Source organism: Octopus sinensis, linkage group LG1, assembly GCF_006345805.1.
Source record: "Octopus sinensis linkage group LG1, ASM634580v1, whole genome shotgun sequence".
NCBI lineage: Eukaryota > Metazoa > Mollusca > Cephalopoda > Octopoda > Octopodidae > Octopus > Octopus sinensis.
Genome location: NC_042997.1, coordinates 209,866,221 through 209,884,450, shown reverse-complemented (window position 1 = coordinate 209,884,450; position 18,230 = coordinate 209,866,221). Strand labels below are relative to the sequence as shown.

The 18,230-nt window shown below is 40.0% G+C and overlaps 1 protein-coding gene across 2 annotated transcripts in view; it reads left to right on the top strand.

The window, feature by feature from the left end:
- The window catches only part of LOC115217036 (ubiquitin carboxyl-terminal hydrolase calypso), a 41,190-nt gene extending 23,918 nt beyond the window's left edge, over positions 1 to 17,272 (top strand). Inside the window, exons 10-13 of one of the 2 annotated variants that reach the window (XM_029786594.2) lie at positions 2,905 to 2,919; positions 11,816 to 12,745; positions 15,022 to 15,114; positions 16,629 to 17,272. In XM_029786594.2, the coding sequence (XP_029642454.1) occupies positions 2,905 to 2,919; positions 11,816 to 12,745; positions 15,022 to 15,114; positions 16,629 to 16,835 (1,245 nt within the window). In that variant the 3' untranslated portion in view covers positions 16,836 to 17,272. The remainder of the gene's footprint in view (positions 1 to 2,904; positions 2,920 to 11,815; positions 12,746 to 15,021; positions 15,115 to 16,628) is intronic. The other variant, XM_029786603.2, reaches the window with a different exon arrangement.
- Positions 17,273 to 18,230: the final 958 nt, after the last annotated feature.

Here is an 18,230-nt window from a genome sequence, read left to right as displayed (position 1 = left end):
CCCCCTCTTCGTCCCATCTCTTCCTGAGTCTACCTCTTCCTCAGGTTCCTTCTACAGTTGCGATGGCAGAATCCTAAGGATGGTGGTAATGGGTACCGAACACAAGTAAGTCCAGTACTTACTATAGGGGTAGTATGGTAAGGTGATAGAAGACTAGGTGAGCTTCGGAAGGATTAGAGAGTCAAACAAGTTTCATACTTTTCTTTGTTACACAGGCAGCATGGTACAAGAGGATAAAAGGTGAGTGACAGAAGGATTGGCAAGGTATCAAAGAAGCAGGGGAGGCAACCGATGTAGACTTAACAGAAACATATTTGGTGAGAGACTCAAATGTGTATACATACATACATTCACACACACATACGCACATGTAATGCTTCCCAGCTTCCACCATTACCATCACTTTTGATATTCTCTTTATGATGCCAGTGCCACCTTGACTGGCTTCCATGTCGGAGGCATGTAAAAAGCACCAATCTATCGTAGTCGATGTTAGCTTCTCTGGCCCCTGTGCCAGTGACACATAAAAAGCACCCACTACCCTCTGGGAGTGGTTGGCATTAGGAAGGGCATCCGGCTGTAGAAACACTCCAGGATCAGATTGGGGCCTGGTGCAACCACCTGGCTTCCCAGATCCCAGTCGAACCGTCCAACCCATGCCAGCATGGAAAACGGACGTTAAATGATGATGATGATGTTTGTATGGTTGGATGAGTGTTATCTAGAACTACGTGCTGCCAATCACCCCCTCCTTGAGATTTATCTGCATCCTAAGATCCTTACAAAGAACACTGTGTATGTAACCATCAATGATGATAAAATCCGATTGCTTTCTTATTCCAATAATGGCACCTAGCTCAAGCAGGGCAGCGACTTCAAGTACCTTGGGTCCTATTTTGCTGACAATCAAAGAGACTTCCTTACATGCAAGGGGCCAGTTGACAGTGCTTGTAATAAGCTCCAGAACATCTGCCAACCAAGTATTTTGCTGACAATCAAAAAGACTTCCTTACATGCAAGGGGCCAGTTGACAGTGCTTGTAATAAGCTCCAGAACATCTGCCAACCAAGTATTTTGCTGACAATCAAAAAGACTTCCTTACATGCAAGGGGCCAGTTGACAGTGCTTGTAATAAGCTCCAGAACATCTGCCAACCAAGTATTTAAATGTCAACAAAGTTTGCCTTCTTCAGACCATAAGTAGAGAGCATTGCCTTCTATGGAGGAGAAACCTGGACAATGAAAAAGGAGCATTAAGATCACCTTGAGGGTGCATTCCCCTAGAATCTCAAAACCCCTCAAGGCATGAGAGCACAAAAACCAAAGAGGAGATTTATGGACACATTCTCAACCATTTCTACTATTATTATTCAATTTTGGTTAAGCTTTTCTGACCACTGCCATCACCAGGCTGTATCAGGTGTATTTTGAAGACTTTTGCACCTTAATAGAAGACAAAGACCCTCGGCTACATCGATGTTATTGGCAATGATACACAGCGTGAAATGAAGCTAATGAGACCCAGAGATTCTTGGCACAGCATTTTGAAATGCATCTTTTTTGCAGTCACTTGAAGAAAACGAACAAGAACAAGAAGAATATTGGCAAAGTATGATGAACTCATGCAAAAATCATGATAAAAATCCATGGCTTTTATCCTCTCATCACACAACATTAACAAACCTTCTCTTTGTGCTGTGTATTTGAACTTGTTGACTAGTTTCTCTCTTAAATTTCATGATTTGGATATGACTAATATTTGTGTGTGTGGAGAGAGACAGACAGACAGACAGATATAACTTAGCTATGTATTTCATGAACATCGTTGTCATCATTTTATAAGTCTGTTTTTCTGCTGCCAAGGATTAGATGGGTCGTCTTTGTCTTCTTCATCTTTCACACACACACACACACACACCAACTGAAAACTGACAAACTTTGGCGTTCTGTCTGTCTTACAAAGCCCTTTCCTGCTTGATATGAGGAGTAACAGATCTCCCCTTACTCTGTATATAAGTGTTTACTCAGAGTTCCAGCCCTTCTTCATGAAGACTAAACAATGCAGTTTTGCAGCAAAGTATGTTCATGCCTTGTTCATACACTCCACTTTGGCATGGTTTATGCTACTCAGTACCCTAACCCTAACCCCTTTACAGAGGGCACAGGGGGCATCTTATTTTGGCACCACTGCTACACGGGTTATCCCTTTGCAATGTGGCTTGCATCCATGTCTCTTTCTTATATCCTGTTTTTGGTAGGGTTTTATAAGGGAAAGGGGTCATATCTTTATGGTGCCATGCACAGGATTTAGTAGCCAAAGCTATGTACCCTAAAGGGTCACTAGTGTAGACGGGCAATTTATTTCCATAATGTTTTGTAAGGGTGGTCAGTTTTGGATGGATATGGTTACTCTTGTGGTCAAAGGGTGTTTCCAAGATATTGTGCTAGTCAAGAAGAACTTAGCTTGGAATTGAGACTATTTCCATGATTGTAATGAGGTCTTGTTGCCAAGCTGTATGTCCTGGTCACTGTGATATTAGGGTTATTGGTTCTGTCCATCATAGGAGTTGTAGGGGGATAATGAAAGCTCCTGTTACTGAGGGATAGTTTCCGAAGAATTCTGTTGTGACGTAAAGGCTACTAGCTGCCTAGCCACTATTTATTTATACACACGCACACACAAATACACACATATTTTATATGTATATATCTAAACATTCATATACACTCGTACACATATATGCATACATACATATACACACATACACATATATACACATATTACACACCCTCCAAATATACACCAACATTCAGTATCTAACCAACAAACAAGTCTATAATAATTATTTCCTACTTTATATTTTTCCCCCCCACCAAACCACTCGATTCCCCCCACACTCTGAAGCTACTGGATACAAAGGTACTTGCAATTTAACTTTCTACTTTTCTTTCTCTCTCTTTGTCTTCTGTTCATTGGTGCATGGTTGTTGTGATGCTTGTGTCGACATTGCTATGATTCAGGTACATCCTTGTCTGTCCTATATTTATATTTTATGTTGGCACAATACACCCAGTGTAGTCTCTGTAAAGGAGTTGGTGACAGGAAGAGCATCCAGTTGTAAAACCTGTGCCCCCAAAATGTAAACATTCAAACGAGATGTGAAATCGTCAAGCAGCATCATAAACTACAAGTCTTTTTGACTCGTTTTTGTGAAATTCAACTTAAAAACCATCTTTTGAATTGTGTGAATGAAACAATTTTATATGAATCAACTTTCATTGCCAGCCCCCTTGCCCTGACTGGCTCCTGTGCTGGTGGCACATAAAAAGCACCCACTGCACTCTCAGAGTGGTTGGCATTAGGAAGGGCCTCCAGCTGTAGAAAACCAAACCAAATCAGATTGAAGCCTGGTGCAGCCTTCTGGCTTGCCAGTCCCCAGTCAAACCATCCAACCCATGCCAACATGGAAAGCAGACATTAAACAATGATGATGATGATTTTCCTGAATCAGCCAAACACTGTCAATATCTTACTAAAGCAATTAATTCTAGATATAGGAAATTACGTGGTTGCATTTATATTAGGTATAATAAACCCAGACTAGGATGCATAATTGCACGCGGAACTGTGCAGTTGCTGCAGTAGAAACATATGTAGGTCAGTGTTATATATGCTGTAGGAAACTTTAATAATAAAAGGTTTTGGATGTGAATAAATCTCCACTCTCTTCATGGTTTTCATTTATATATTTGTGTGTGTGTGTGTGTGTGTACAACTATATTTAACATGTTTATGTAGACTTAGATATGGAAGGACTTAGGCTGCTAAAATTGTCTCAACAGAATTGTAGGATGCATGCATTTCTGCGTTGTTGCACCTCGTCAGCTATAGATGCTGGGTCATTCTTCACAGCCACTAAAAATTTCTGGTTCTTATATTAGAACATCGAATGGTACATGTGGTGTTGTGTGCAAAAGAAGCCATCATGTGTGTGTGTGTGTAAAAGTTACAGGCACACTAAAAAGTGTTGAATAAAATATAGTTGGGTATAATCATATGTAATAGGTTCATGCACACTTGGACATGGAAACACGGAAAGATATAGGCTGCAGAAACTGTTTCCAGAAACAAAAGAATTCTCCTTATACACAAAATTTGGGGAAAAACCACACCATTGGGCTATGAATGATATTGGATTGTGGGATGCAAGCATTTCTGCGTTGTTGTGAATCATCAGCTACAAATACTGAGTCATCATTCATGGTTGGTTACTAAAAACTTGTTCCTATATTAGACCAGCAAATGGTACTTTTGCTGTTGAACACGAAGCTTCCTCAAACTGGAATTAATTATTTATTAATTAGAGGTATACTAAGCAGCTTTTCACACAACAGTACAGGTACCATTCGATTTTCTAATACAAGAACCAGAAATTTTTAGTGGCCGTGAAGAATGACCCAGCATCTATAGCTGACGAGGTGCAACAATGCAGAAATGCATGCAGCCTACAATTCGATGGCATCATTCATAGCCCAATGCTGTGTTTTTCATACATATTGTCCCTAAGGAGAATTTCTTCCCTTGAGACAATTTTAGCAGCCTAAGTCCTTGTAAATCATATGAGCAATGGTATTCATTGCCAGTCCCCCACAAAAGCCTGTCTGGTCATGAGGAAATATTACCTTACATTTCTACATTTAAGAGATGAGGAATTATGTACATTATTTACATTTGACAGATATTTGTCCTCATCTTGTTTGTTGTTAACACAACGTTTCGGCTGATATACCCTCCAGCCTTCATCAGGTGTCTTGGGGAAATTTCAGACCTGGGTCCTCATTCCTAAGATATTTTTCGATGTTATTCTTCTTATTATTATTGTTATTATTATTGTTATTATTATTATTATTATTATTATTATCATTATTATTATTATTCAGGCCACTGCCTGGAATCGAACTTGGAATCTTGGTGTTAGTAGCTCGCGCCCTTAACCACTACGCCACAGCATATGGCTGTGTTTGATTCCAGGCAGTGACATGAATAATAATAATAATAACAACAACAACAACATCGTAAAATACCTTAGGAATGAGAACCCAGGTTCGAAGTTTCCCCCATGACACCTGATGAAGGCTGGAGGGTATATCAGCCGAAATGTTGTGTTAAAAACAAACAAGATGAGGACAAATATCTGTCGAATGTAAATAATGTAAATATTACCTTAGTTGGAAACAAGTGAGGGTTGGTGACAGAAAGGGCATCCAACCATAGAAAATCTGCCACAGTGTGATTCAGTTTGGGTTTATGCCAGGAAGAGGAAAAACTGAAGACAGTTGTTGTTTCTTGGGTTTATTGACCTGGAGATTTATTTCGCAGCATTCTCTACAATTCTTCATCTTTCTTTCTCCAGCAACTGATGTTGTGAAGAGAAATAGGTTGGAATGGTTGAGTCATGTATTGAAGAAGAACGAAAGTGACCGGATGAGAAGAGGGATGGAAATGACTGAGCCGACCACACTGGCCCGACTTAACACACCAACATCTCAACTCCCAGCACCACCATATCATGACACCACCACCACCACCATCACCATCACCTCCATTACTTCCCACCACCATTGCCATTCTTCTACTGTATCCTCTACAGCTCGTATACTTTTCTTTTGATCTCCCTAGTGATTATAGCAGCTGTTTAGAAGTTTACATGAAATATTGATAACAATATCCAGAGTTAATGCAGATAATTTAAAATTTTGAATCAAGATGTCAGGCCCTACTGTGAGGCATTTTGTTTAGGACAGGTATAATTACCAACACAGGAACTTGTATCATACATCAAAATGAAGCTGGTCCTCTGTGGATCACATCCCTACTTCTCAACATAGTCACCGTTTCTCTCAATAGCAATGTTTCACCTTTGAATGAGAGCATGTATCCCTGCCCCGTAAAATTCTGTTGACTGTTCTTTGAGCCACTTCTTCACTACAGTTTTCACTTCCTCGTCACTGGACTATCATCTCTTCGGCCCCATGAAAGAGGGTTTGAGAGGCAAACATTACTCCAGTGACAAGTAAGGGAAAACTGTAGTGAAGAAGTGGCTCAAAGAACAGTCAACAGAATTTTACCGGGCTGGGATACATGCTTTCATTTGAAGGTGGAACATTGCTATTGAGAGAAACAGTGACTATGTTGAGAAATAGGGATGTGATCCACAGAGGACCAGCTTCATTTTGATGTATGATACATGTTCATGCGTTGGTAATTATACCTGTCCTAAATGAAATGGCATTACTTTTTGACTCACCCTCGTAATTCTGATAACAATAATCTTTTGATAACATTATTTGTAATTATTAAAAGTGACCCTCTCTCGATATATTTTTATAAATCTGTCTGCTTTCCCTGTATATATGACTCTGTGTGTTTATATATTTATCTCTGTTTACTTATCTCCCTGTATATCAATATATACTTATGCACACGCCCACACGCACATATCTCTATAAACACTTACACACACATACATGTGTCAAACAGATATATGTGACTGCGCATATACATACAGACATATATATACATATGTATGTGTATGTGTATATATATATACATATATATATATGTATGTATATATATATATATATATATATATATATATATACACTGAAACCTGGTGCAGCCTCCTGGCTTCCCAGACCTCAGTCGAACCATCCAACCCATGCCGGCATGGAAAACAGACATTAAACGATGATTATACTTCAATTAAAGTGACATAATAGGAGCATATATATTATCATAATATATTATTATAGTAATTGTATAAAAGACCTTGGTGATCACTTTTTCTCTGTAACTTTTCAGCCTTCAGGTTTATTTACGAAAATTTATGTGTGTGTGTGTATAATAATAATGAAATTATTGCTTACAGTGCCCAGATGCACCACAACTTGTTAGAAAGTGCATATAAAGCATATGCAGTAATGTACAAATGTCTGGGAAGTGAACAGTGTATGAGTCAGATACATGCTTGCGTGTGTATGGAGGGGAGAAAATCCGGTGTAGTATTGGTGAATCTCAGAAAGCATGGAAGTTTTGAAGGATGAGGTACTCCGACAACTAACAACTGATGCAGGTAGTTTGTTCCATACTTCAGCAACTCTTAGTGTGAAAAAATATTTCCAAAAGCACATGAGAGCTGTGCTGTTTTCTGACTTTGTAAACATGTCCACGGGTGTTAGACAGGTGGTGTTTGAAAAGGTGCTCAGAGTTATTGTTGGTAAGATGGTTAATAATTTTATGGGTGTCTGCCAATTCAGCTGCCAGACGTCGGAGTTTCAATGTATCCATTCCCAGGGAAGTAAGGCGTTCAGAATATGGCAAATGCCTGATGGAGGGTATTCTCTTGGTTGCACGTCACTGAACGGTTTCCAGATGATTAATATCGTGGGCAAGATAGGGGTTCCAGACTAGTGATGCAAATTCCAGGTGAGGTCACACCATAGCTATATACATACACGCACACACACACACACACACACACACACATATATATATGTATATATATATATATATATATATATATCTACTAGCTGAGGTACCCAGTAAAAAATTACCATTAGTAAGATGTCTGTTTATAGCCATGAAACATTTTTCATCAAATTTCAACATTTTTCAAAAAATTAAAATCTCTATTAATGGGTAGGACCAATTTGACGAAAACAATAAGCAGATTCTGGTATCGAAACCGTGTCGTCGTCATTTTTGTGAATGTGCATAAAAGGGCGAAATTTTACACTTTGGGGCAGATTTCGTCAAATTGATGTCACGACGGCTAGTGTGCAAAGAATGTTTTTTAAAAACACAAGAATACCGGCAGCAGTTGAAGAAATATTCCTCTGAAAAAGTTATGGCTGGGTGAGTTGTCTTCCTTCGCTTGAAAACTAGGTTTTAGAGAAACTGAAGATGTGTCTAGTTCACACTAGATATGAAACCAGTGGTTTGTTTCTAAAACTGTTACTTTACCGATACATAAATAAACAACTGCTCTATATTTTGTAGGGTATGCTCTTCTCCTCATTTATGATATTGTAACGAAGATATATATATAATTTTGGGATTAATGGATATATGTTAATTAGTGGGATTTTTTTCTAAAACTGTTACTTTACACATACAGAAATATATATATATATATATAATATATATATATATATATATCTACTAGCTGAGGTACCCAGTAAAAAATTACCATTAGTAAGATGTCTGTTTATAGCCATGAAACATTTTTCATCAAATTTCAACATTTTTCAAAAAATTAAAATCTCTATTAATGGGTAGGACCAATTTGACGAAAACAATAAGCAGATTCTGGTATCGAAACCGTGTCGTCGTCATTTTTGTGAATGTGCATAAAAGGGCGAAATTTTACACTTTGGGGCAGATTTCGTCAAATTGATGTCACGACGGCTAGTGTGCAAAGAATGTTTTTTAAAAACACAAGAATACCGGCAGCAGTTGAAGAAATATTCCTCTGAAAAAGTTATGGCTGGGTGAGTTGTCTTCCTTCGCTTGAAAACTAGGTTTTAGAGAAACTGAAGATGTGTCTAGTTCACACTAGATATGAAACCAGTGGTTTGTTTCTAAAACTGTTACTTTACCGATACATAAATAAACAACTGCTCTATATTTTGTAGGGTATGCTCTTCTCCTCATTTATGATATTGTAACGAAGATATATATATAAATTTTGGGATTAATGGATATATGTTAATTAGTGGGATTTTTTTCTAAAACTGTTACTTTACACATACAGAAATATATATATATATATATATATATATATATATGACAAGAAATAATTATTGCCTCTTTTTATTGAGACAAAAGGGTTTATAGGACTGCAAAAAGGAAGCGCTCAAATGAAATTGAGACAGAAAAACATTGATTAGAGGAGAAACATCAAATTCAAGTCAGTGACTTTATATAACACCAGACTTCCATACATTTGACGATATATAAATATTTCCATGACCTTTAACATATAAAGAATATATATATAAAAAACACAGAAGGTAGAAAATATATATGTACATAAAAATACAAATATATAGAACGGCTTATCAAGAAAAGAGGTATTTACAATCGATTGAAATAATTAATCAAAATGGATTACTAAAGTGGGTCAGGTGACTAAAAAAATAAAAAAAACTTTTTTAAAATATTTTTTAAAATATATAAAAAAATATATCAATCGACTAAAATAAAAGTTTTTATTCCTCTCAAACAAAAAATGTGTCAAAATAGTTCGTTTCATAAAGACCATGGAGGTTGAAGTCCAAGGAGTGTAAGATGTGTTTTGATTTGATTTTGTGGAATTCTCTTACATTCCTTGGACCTCAACCTACCATGGTTCTTATGAAATGCACTTTTTGGCATATTTGAGGGGAGTAAAAACTTTTTTCGTCGATTGATATATTTTTGATATTTTAAAAATTTTGTTGGTTTTTTTTTACTTTTTTAGTCTCCTGACCTGCTTTAGTAATCTATTTTGATTACTTATTTTTAGTCAATTGTATATACCTCTTTTCTTGATAGGCCGTTCTATATATTTGTAATTTTATGTGCATATATGTTTTTTTACCTTCAGTTTTCTTCCAAGATATAAACACTTTGAGGGCCAATTGCTATCACTGCGTCGATGACATGAGAATTGAGTTGCATGATGGTGTACCTTGTTCCATTGCAATGTCCATTGGCAGGGTAAAAATTTCGTAGGAGCATTATAGGACAGTACTTTTACAATGAAATCCTATGCATCAAAAATGTTAGCACGCTGGGCGAAATGCTTTGTGGTATTTCGTCTACCACTACGTTCTAAGTTCAAATTCCGTCGAGGTCAACTTTGCCTTTCATCCTTTCGGGGGTCGATTAAATAAGTACCAGTTACGCACTGTTTAGCCCCATCTGGATAGTAAGGAAATAGGTATTTCGTCTGCCGTTACGTTCTGAGTTCAAATTCCGCCAAGGTCGACTTTGCCTTTCATCCTTTCGGGGTCGATAAATTAAGTACCAGTTAAGCACTGGGGTCGGTATAATCGACTTAATCCGTTTGTCTATCCTTGTTTAGCCCCTTCTGGGTAGTAAAGAAATAGGTAGTCCCAATGGATTCAAGTTAAGGAAATCCTGCGGATACTGGTGATAATTTCCATCAACTCTGTCTTCGCTCTCTGCCTGAACTCTGTCTTTCGCTCTCTGTCTGTGTGTCTCTCACACACTTTGTGTGTCATACACCCCATCAACACCCAGAACCATTGTAGAGATAATAATGAAAGAAGAATTGAAAGTACTGTTTTCAACTTTCATAAATGCCATTTAGGGTTTTCTTTCTGTTTAGTTACTGTCACAGATTTCCGTACAATTTATTTTTATTTATGTATACAGAAATGGCTTCCTTAAATTTCATACTAATCAAAGCCGTACAGCAAATTTTTCCTATAAAATTTTTTAAACATGATATAAACCATTCTCAAGACATCCTTAGTAAGACTGCCAAGTTTCATGCAAGTGTAACCAGTCGTTTGACCGTGAAAAGATCACTGACAGCCGGACGGACAGACACGAGGCCAATTATAGTAAGATATGCCCTTGTGGACACGCCCAACTTGGGGTGTGTATTTTTAGGAGATTTCACAGCCAACTGGCATAGCATTTTTTTTACAGAATTCCAAGGAATTTTGTTGAGCATGTGTTATGGGAGAAAGTCTATGTAGCATATCAGAATTAATCAAAAGCTGAAGGAATGGTTACAGCATTACTCAAGATTGATTGTATTGGATAATGATAGAATATTAAAATGATTTTCCAATTCCTTTCTTTGATTTTTATCCTGATAGCATCATCATCATCATCATCATTTAACATCTGTTTTCCATGCTGGGTTGGACAATTTGACAGGAGCTGGTAAGACCGGGAGCTGCACCAGGCACCAATTGTCTGTTTCAGCATGGTTTCTACAGCTGGGTGCCCTTCCTAACGCTAACAACCACTTTACGGTGTGTACTGGGTGCTTTTTATGTGGCACCGGCAGCAACAGGGTCACCAACTTGCAAAATAAAAAACCCTCAACCAGGAGGTGGTGGGGAGTAGTATTGAGGGGGAGAGGGGAGCTTTGTGCCAGTTGATGAAAGAATAAAGGTATAAAAGGACAGGGGTGGATGTCTTGCTGTAGAGTTGAAACAGGGAGAAGGGTAAGAAATAGGGAGTAGGTGAGTCAGATATATATATACAAGCAGTTAAGCCCAGTTTCACCCAGTCTGTTTGAAAGATGTGACTGTGATCATTTTCGGTTAGGTATAATCTATAACAGTGTTTCTCAACTTTATCATTTCGGGTCCCCTGTTTCAATCGGAGCCGCCAGGTGTATGAAAATTTTTCCCCCACCTCTGTTAGAAAACAGCTCCAGATCGATTTTCTCGGTAACTGTGAGGGTTAGGAAAAAAATACAAACTGCATTCCAATCTATGCACTTGTCCCCACATGTGTGCCATTTTTCATGCAAATCCACCCAGCTGTTTGGCTGTGAACCTCAAGACAAGAAAGAATACAACGATCGCCCATGTCCAATTTATGTTATAGATATAGATAGATGTATTGTGTGTATGGTATGTATGTATATATGTGTGTGTGTTTGTGTAAATACATGAACATTGTGAAAAAGAATGTAATGTGTGTGTTGTTGGTATTGTAATTGCTCTTCAGATCTTTGCCATTATTTTCTCTGTTATTCTCTTTTGTTTGTTGATGCCGTTATTTGCAGATGGTGAAAGTCATGTCTCCAGTCCATCAGAGCTCTGACAAAGGGAACGCAAACACAGATTCCAAATCTGCAGCTCAACAGAACCCTAACGCTGCTTCCAAACCAAATTCCCAAACACAACCGAACGAGACCAAAGCCACCCCAGAAGACACTCCTAATGCCACCTCCACTTCAGCGTCGTCCACTTCGGCCACCAGCACTGCTCCCGTTGTGACCACAATCACTGCAAGGCTCCCGGCTGCTCTCGACAGTCATAATTACGCCAAGAGCCCCATCCTGGAGGAGGTGAAACCAATGGAAGATAAAGAGACTGAAAATAACTTAACAGATCCTAACCCCCAACCTCCGTCAGCCACCCTCCAGCCCCCTCAGACCTTACCCCCACATTCCGCCAAAGCTGACGTTACTAGACTTTCTGCAGAGAACCTACAACGGCACCAGTTACACACCGTTAAAGAAAGTAACGTCAAAATACACATCGCAGTCACTGACGACAGGGAAGGAGAGGTCACTCTGCCGAAAACTGTGTCCTCTACGGATGTGACGAAACCTCTTAAAATTGAAACCCGTTTTGGGGGCTCGTCTGGCCCCGGCAGTGAAAGCACTGACACTGCTTCCGATTCAGGCAGTGTGATCAATTCGCCCCACATTGTTCCTGTTGTTTCAACGTTAAACAGTTCTCTGACGTCCGAGGGGGACACAGCAGCCACACCGGGCAGACCCACCGACCCACACCAAGAGAAAGCAGTAAAGGACCCAGCGGGATCGGTGAAAGAAGAGAAAATGGAATGTGACAGTCAGCCAAGCAAAGAGTCCTCGAGTACACGACCGGTGAAAGAAGAAAGTGCATCACGAGCAAACCCCGTTAACCCCTCAGGCCATCCCAGGTCAAGTACCAAACAACATACAAGACAAGCCTTTACTCCAAAGGTAACAACATCATTATTGATTCATATTCTTTTTTAATATCTTTTGTTGTTCTTGTCAATTTTGTTTGTTTGTTTTACAAATCTTTTATTTATTTACTTCAGCATTTTTATCTCCAACATGAACAGGGTACATCATGAACAGAGTACCTCGTGAACAGGGTACCACATGAACAGTGTACCTCATGAACAGGGTACCACATGAAAAGTGCTTCATGAACAGGGTACCTCATGATCATGGTACCTCATGAACAGAGTACCACCTGAAAAAGTGCCTTATGAACAGGGTACCTTGTGAATAGGGTACCACACAAAAATGTGCCTCGTGAACAGGGTACCCCATGAACAGAGTACCTCATGAACAGATAGATATACAGAAGTGATTAGGTGTAGAGGTGCCTAAGAGATGAGTACCTGAGCTACTCAGATAACTCACTACAAAGAGTTGGTTGTTTCTGTTACCTGGGTGATCTAATTAGTGTCAGAGTTGGATGTTGGATAAGAGCTGTAGCCAAAATAAGAAAGGATTTGAAGATGCTCAAAAGCTTAGAGATTTGTTTGCTCTCATCATCATCATCATTGTATATATATATATATATATACACTCACACACACACATATCATCATCATCATCATTTAATGTCTGCTTTCCATGCTAGCATGGAATGTCACATTTTAAACTTGAGAAAAGTCTTGCATATTTTCACTGTTCTACTTACAGACTACATTTGTAATATGCAAGTCATTTGGTTGATTCTTTTTTTTTTTTGTGGACCCTAACCTGTCCAGATTGTCATTTAGGTATTTACTCACAATCCCAAGTGCGCCAATTATCATTGGTGTAAATTCAGATTTTAAACCTGGATATAGAAGCTGGAGATTTAGAAGAAGGTGTTCATAGTTATCCTTATGAGAGCTCAAAATCTCTCGTGGAAGCGTCATCCAACCAAAGTACAAATATATGGGAAATTACCACTAGTATCATCTCTTGTGAAAGGTAGGAGAGTCCAGTTTGCTGGACATTGTTGTAGAGCTGAAAAAGAGGTAATTTCTACTCTTCTCCTCTGGAAGCCATCTGCTCGCGATACCAGAGGGCGCACACTCTCCTACCCTGGTGTAATCTCCAGGGATACAGGCATCCAGCAACAGGACCCCCGTAATGCTATGATCAACCGTGAAGTCTGGTGTAACTTAGTAAATTCCATTGTCTCGACCACGGTCGGACAATGATGATGAGTTATCCTCTTTCTCTTTGGTTTTTCAAAGAGACATTCAAAATCAAATGGAAATTGTAGTTGTGGCCGATGCCAGTGATGTCTGACTCACTCCCATGCTGATGGCATGCAATAAGCACCATTCATGCATGGGTCGTTGCCAGTATTGTCTGACTGGTTCTCTGTGCCGGTGGCACGTAAAAAGCACTATTCAAGTGTGGTTGATGCCAGTACCGCCTGACTGGCCCTCGTGCCAGTGGCATGTAAAAAGCACCCAATACACTCTTGGAGTGGTTGGCATTAGGAGGGACATCCAGCCGTAGAAACATTGCCAGATCAGATTGGAGCCTGGGCAATGCTGGAATCTAATCTGGGAAACATTGCCAGATCAGATTGGAGCAAGGCGGTGAGCTGGCAGGAACATTAGCATGCTGGGTGAAATGCTTAGCGGTACTTCATCTGCCGCTACGTTCTGAGTTCAAATTCCACCAAGGTCGACTTTGCCTTTCATGTTTTTGGGGTTGATTAAATAAGTAGCAGTTACGCACGTGGGTTGATGTAATCGACTTAATCCCTTTGTCTGTCCTTGTTTGTCCCCTCTATGTTTAGCCCCTTGTGAGCAATAAAGAAATAAGATTGGAGCCTGGTGTGACCTCCTGGCTTGCTACTCCCCAGTAAAACTATCCAACCCATGCCAGCATGGAAAACAGATTAAACAATGATGATGATGATGACGATTCACATCAGCGGAGCAGCTGACTTCTATATGGCACAAACACATGTGCGTGTGTGTGTGTGTGTGTGTGTGTTGACATCACCTGATAGTTGCAAGCAAGCATTTAACATCATAGAAACAACATCCTTCCTTTCTCATCCTCAAGGAAAACCATATCTGGGTAAATATTACCCTGCTTGGAAACAGGTGAGGGTTAATGGCAGGAAGGGCATCCAGCTGTCAGAAATCTACCTCAAGCATTAAAACAATGACGGTGGTGATCAGATATGTGGGTGTATGCATGAATGGATGTCTATAGAAATAAACCGTTGTCTATTTATTTACGCACAGGATTTGTACGATTTGATGAAGAACGTGGAGAAAGAAATAACAACCTGTGAGAACAACCTGAAGGATGAGGTGGACAAACGAAACAAATACAAGGTAAACCAGTGTGCGGAAGTGTGTCCGTTTGTGTGTGAGTGTTTTTGTATTGTGTCTGTGTGTGTATATATATTTGTGGGTTTGTGTATATGTTGTTGAATTTATATACGACTTATCATCTCTCTCTCTCTCTCTCTCCCTCCCATCCTCCTCACTTTCATACTGGTTCCATATTATTGTCTTTCTCTCCACCATCTCCACACTTCCTACTAATACTACTCCCATCTGAGGCAGTGAGCTGACAGAATCGTCAGCACCCTTGCAAAATGCTTGGAGGCATTTCGTCCTTACATTCTGAATTCAAATTCTTCCAAGGTTGACTTTGCCTTTCATCGTTTTGGAGATCAATAACTTAAGTAGAAGCACCAAGGTCAGTGTAATCAACCACCCCCTGTCCCCCCCCCCCCATCCTGCTCCGCCGAAATTGTTGACCTTGTGTCAAAATTTGAAACCTGTTTTACCCCCCCCCCTCGTCTACTGCTAAAATAGATTTCAGCCTATATTTTCACCCGACCGACATTGGCAGGCCACAAAGATGAGAGTAAGTTGCCCCTTTCAGCTGTAGACTGGAGTGGTATCTTGTGCAAGTGTTTGCAATTCCTTCACCTCCCATGCCAGGGATACAGTGAAGATGTAGGCAGCAGGACATTGGATAACCAACAAAGCGGGCAAGCCCTAGATGAATAGCTTGAAAGTTATTGTGGCCAAGGGGAAAGTCTGTACCATCAGACAATGGTTGGGTGTTGACTAGTGAGTGAGCTGCTTCTGTGGGGCAGCCCCATCATTGACCATGCTCCTTGCACTCTTGTACACCATTTGGTACTTGGTGTAGAGGCTCCAAGTAGCAGGCTGGTCAGGGGACAGTGCCAACTGCCTTACTTTCCAAAGGTATTTTGTTCAGGGAAAAGATTTCTGAACAGAACAGTCAATAGGTGCAGGAGTGGCTGTGTGGTTAGTAGCTTGCTTACCAACCACATGGTTCCAGGTTCAGTCCCACTGCGTGGCACCTTGGGCAAGTGTCTTCTACTATAGCCTCAGGCCAACCAAAGCCTTGTGAATGGATTTCGTAGACGGAAACTGAAAGAAGCCCATTGTATATATGTATGTATGTATGTGTTTGTGTGTCTGTGTTTGTCCCCCCAATATCGCTTGACAACCGATGCTGGTGCATTTACATCCCGGTAACTTAGCAGTTTGGCAAAAGAGATAGATAGAATAAGTACTAGGCTTACAAAGAATAAGTCCCAGGGTCGATTTGCTCGACTAAAGGCAGTGCTCCAGCATGGCCGCAGTCAAATGACTGAAAGAGGTAAAAGAGTAAAGAGTATCAACCTACAATGGACAGCCAAAGACAACACTACAGAGATAAAGAGAGACGTAGGTTGGCTACAGATGGACAGAGCTAAAAAGACCAAAGTCTGTGGATCCTCTTCCTCCTCCTCCTCCTCTTCCTCCTAAAAGCAAACCTCTTCCTTGCCACTTTTTGAAACTGTTGCTTCTTTGTCTCTTTTCAGATTGATGACTGTCGCCGGACACACAGCTATGACCAGTTCATCTGTACTTTCCTGTCCTTCCTGGCCCAAGAGGGTCATCTGGCCGAACTGGTGGAGCAACACATGTTGACCAGTAAGAGACAAGGTGTGAGTGTTGGCCGGCTTAGCAAGCTACCGAGCAGTGGACCTGACCGACGCAAACGTGCTCGGACCAAACGTAGGAGATGAGGAGATAGTACTGTATTGGCTGCACAAGGGAAAGTTTCATGTCTTGTTGGTGGTGGTGGTCAGTAGTGGAGTGGTGGAGTGTCCTGCAGTTATGACCAACAATGATGTCAGTGTGTTTGGTTGTCATCTGGACATGAACATTAAGCATCATCAGCATCAACATCATCATCACTACAAGAACTACCACCACCACCATCACCACCTTCATCACCATCATCATCATAATAAGCAGCAGCATCACCACCACCACTACAAGAACCACCATCACTATCATCATCATCGTCCTCATCATTATCATCAGTAACAAACATTGCCACCGCCATATCCACCACCGCTTCCATGCTCTTATTTATCTGCATGTTTTTCTTGTTGTTGTTGTCGTCCTCAATATCATGGAATTTCAAAACTGAAAATTAAATTTTTCTACTTGTATTTGATTTATTATTTATTTATTTATTTATTTATTTTATTTAGCCCAGCATGGCCGCAGCCTTCGGGCTAAAACATTTTAAGGATTTAAGGATAACAAAACCTGATGCCAGCGCCGCCTCGACTGGCGTCCGTGTCGGTGGCACGTAAAAAGCACCAACCGATTGTGGCCGTTTGCCAGCCCCTTCTGGCCCCTGTGCCGGTGGCACATAAAAAGCACCCACAACATTCACGGAGCAGTTGGTGTTAGGAAGGGCATCCAGCTGTAGAAACACCGCCAGATTAGACTGGAGCCTGGCGCAGCCTCCTGGCTTCCCAGACCTCAGTCGAACCGTCCAACCCATGCTAGCATGGAGAACGGACGTTAAACGATGATGATGATGGACAGTCACACATATACCGAATGCATGTAACAGACATGTCTCAGCACTTGCACTTGCATGCACATGAACAAATCAGCATACACATTCATATATGTGTGTGTGTGTATGTATATATATATATATTGTTGCTTTTATGCAGAAGTGTCGTAAGTCCAACACGTTGCTTTTTCAGAAAACGAAAAAATAGTTTCACAAATGTAGTACAACAGTTTTGCTATGGATTCATCATCATCATCACGGACGTTAAACGATGATGATGATGATTCCATAGCAAAACTGTTGTACTACATTTTGACAATTTTTGATTTCTTGGCACCTGAAGCAGTTGGAGATACGATAGTTTGACCAAATGAACTGGTTATTGCAAGCAAAAATAGATATTGAAAAAAACACATTTGGACATATGACAGTTTAATGTAATAGCAACAATATATATATATATACACACATATATATATATATATATATATATATGTATGTATATCGTCCAACCCATGCTCCGTCCAACCCATGCTAGCATGGAAAGCGGATGTTAAACGATGATGATGATATTAATAAATCTTAGGGTAGCAAAAAAAATTTT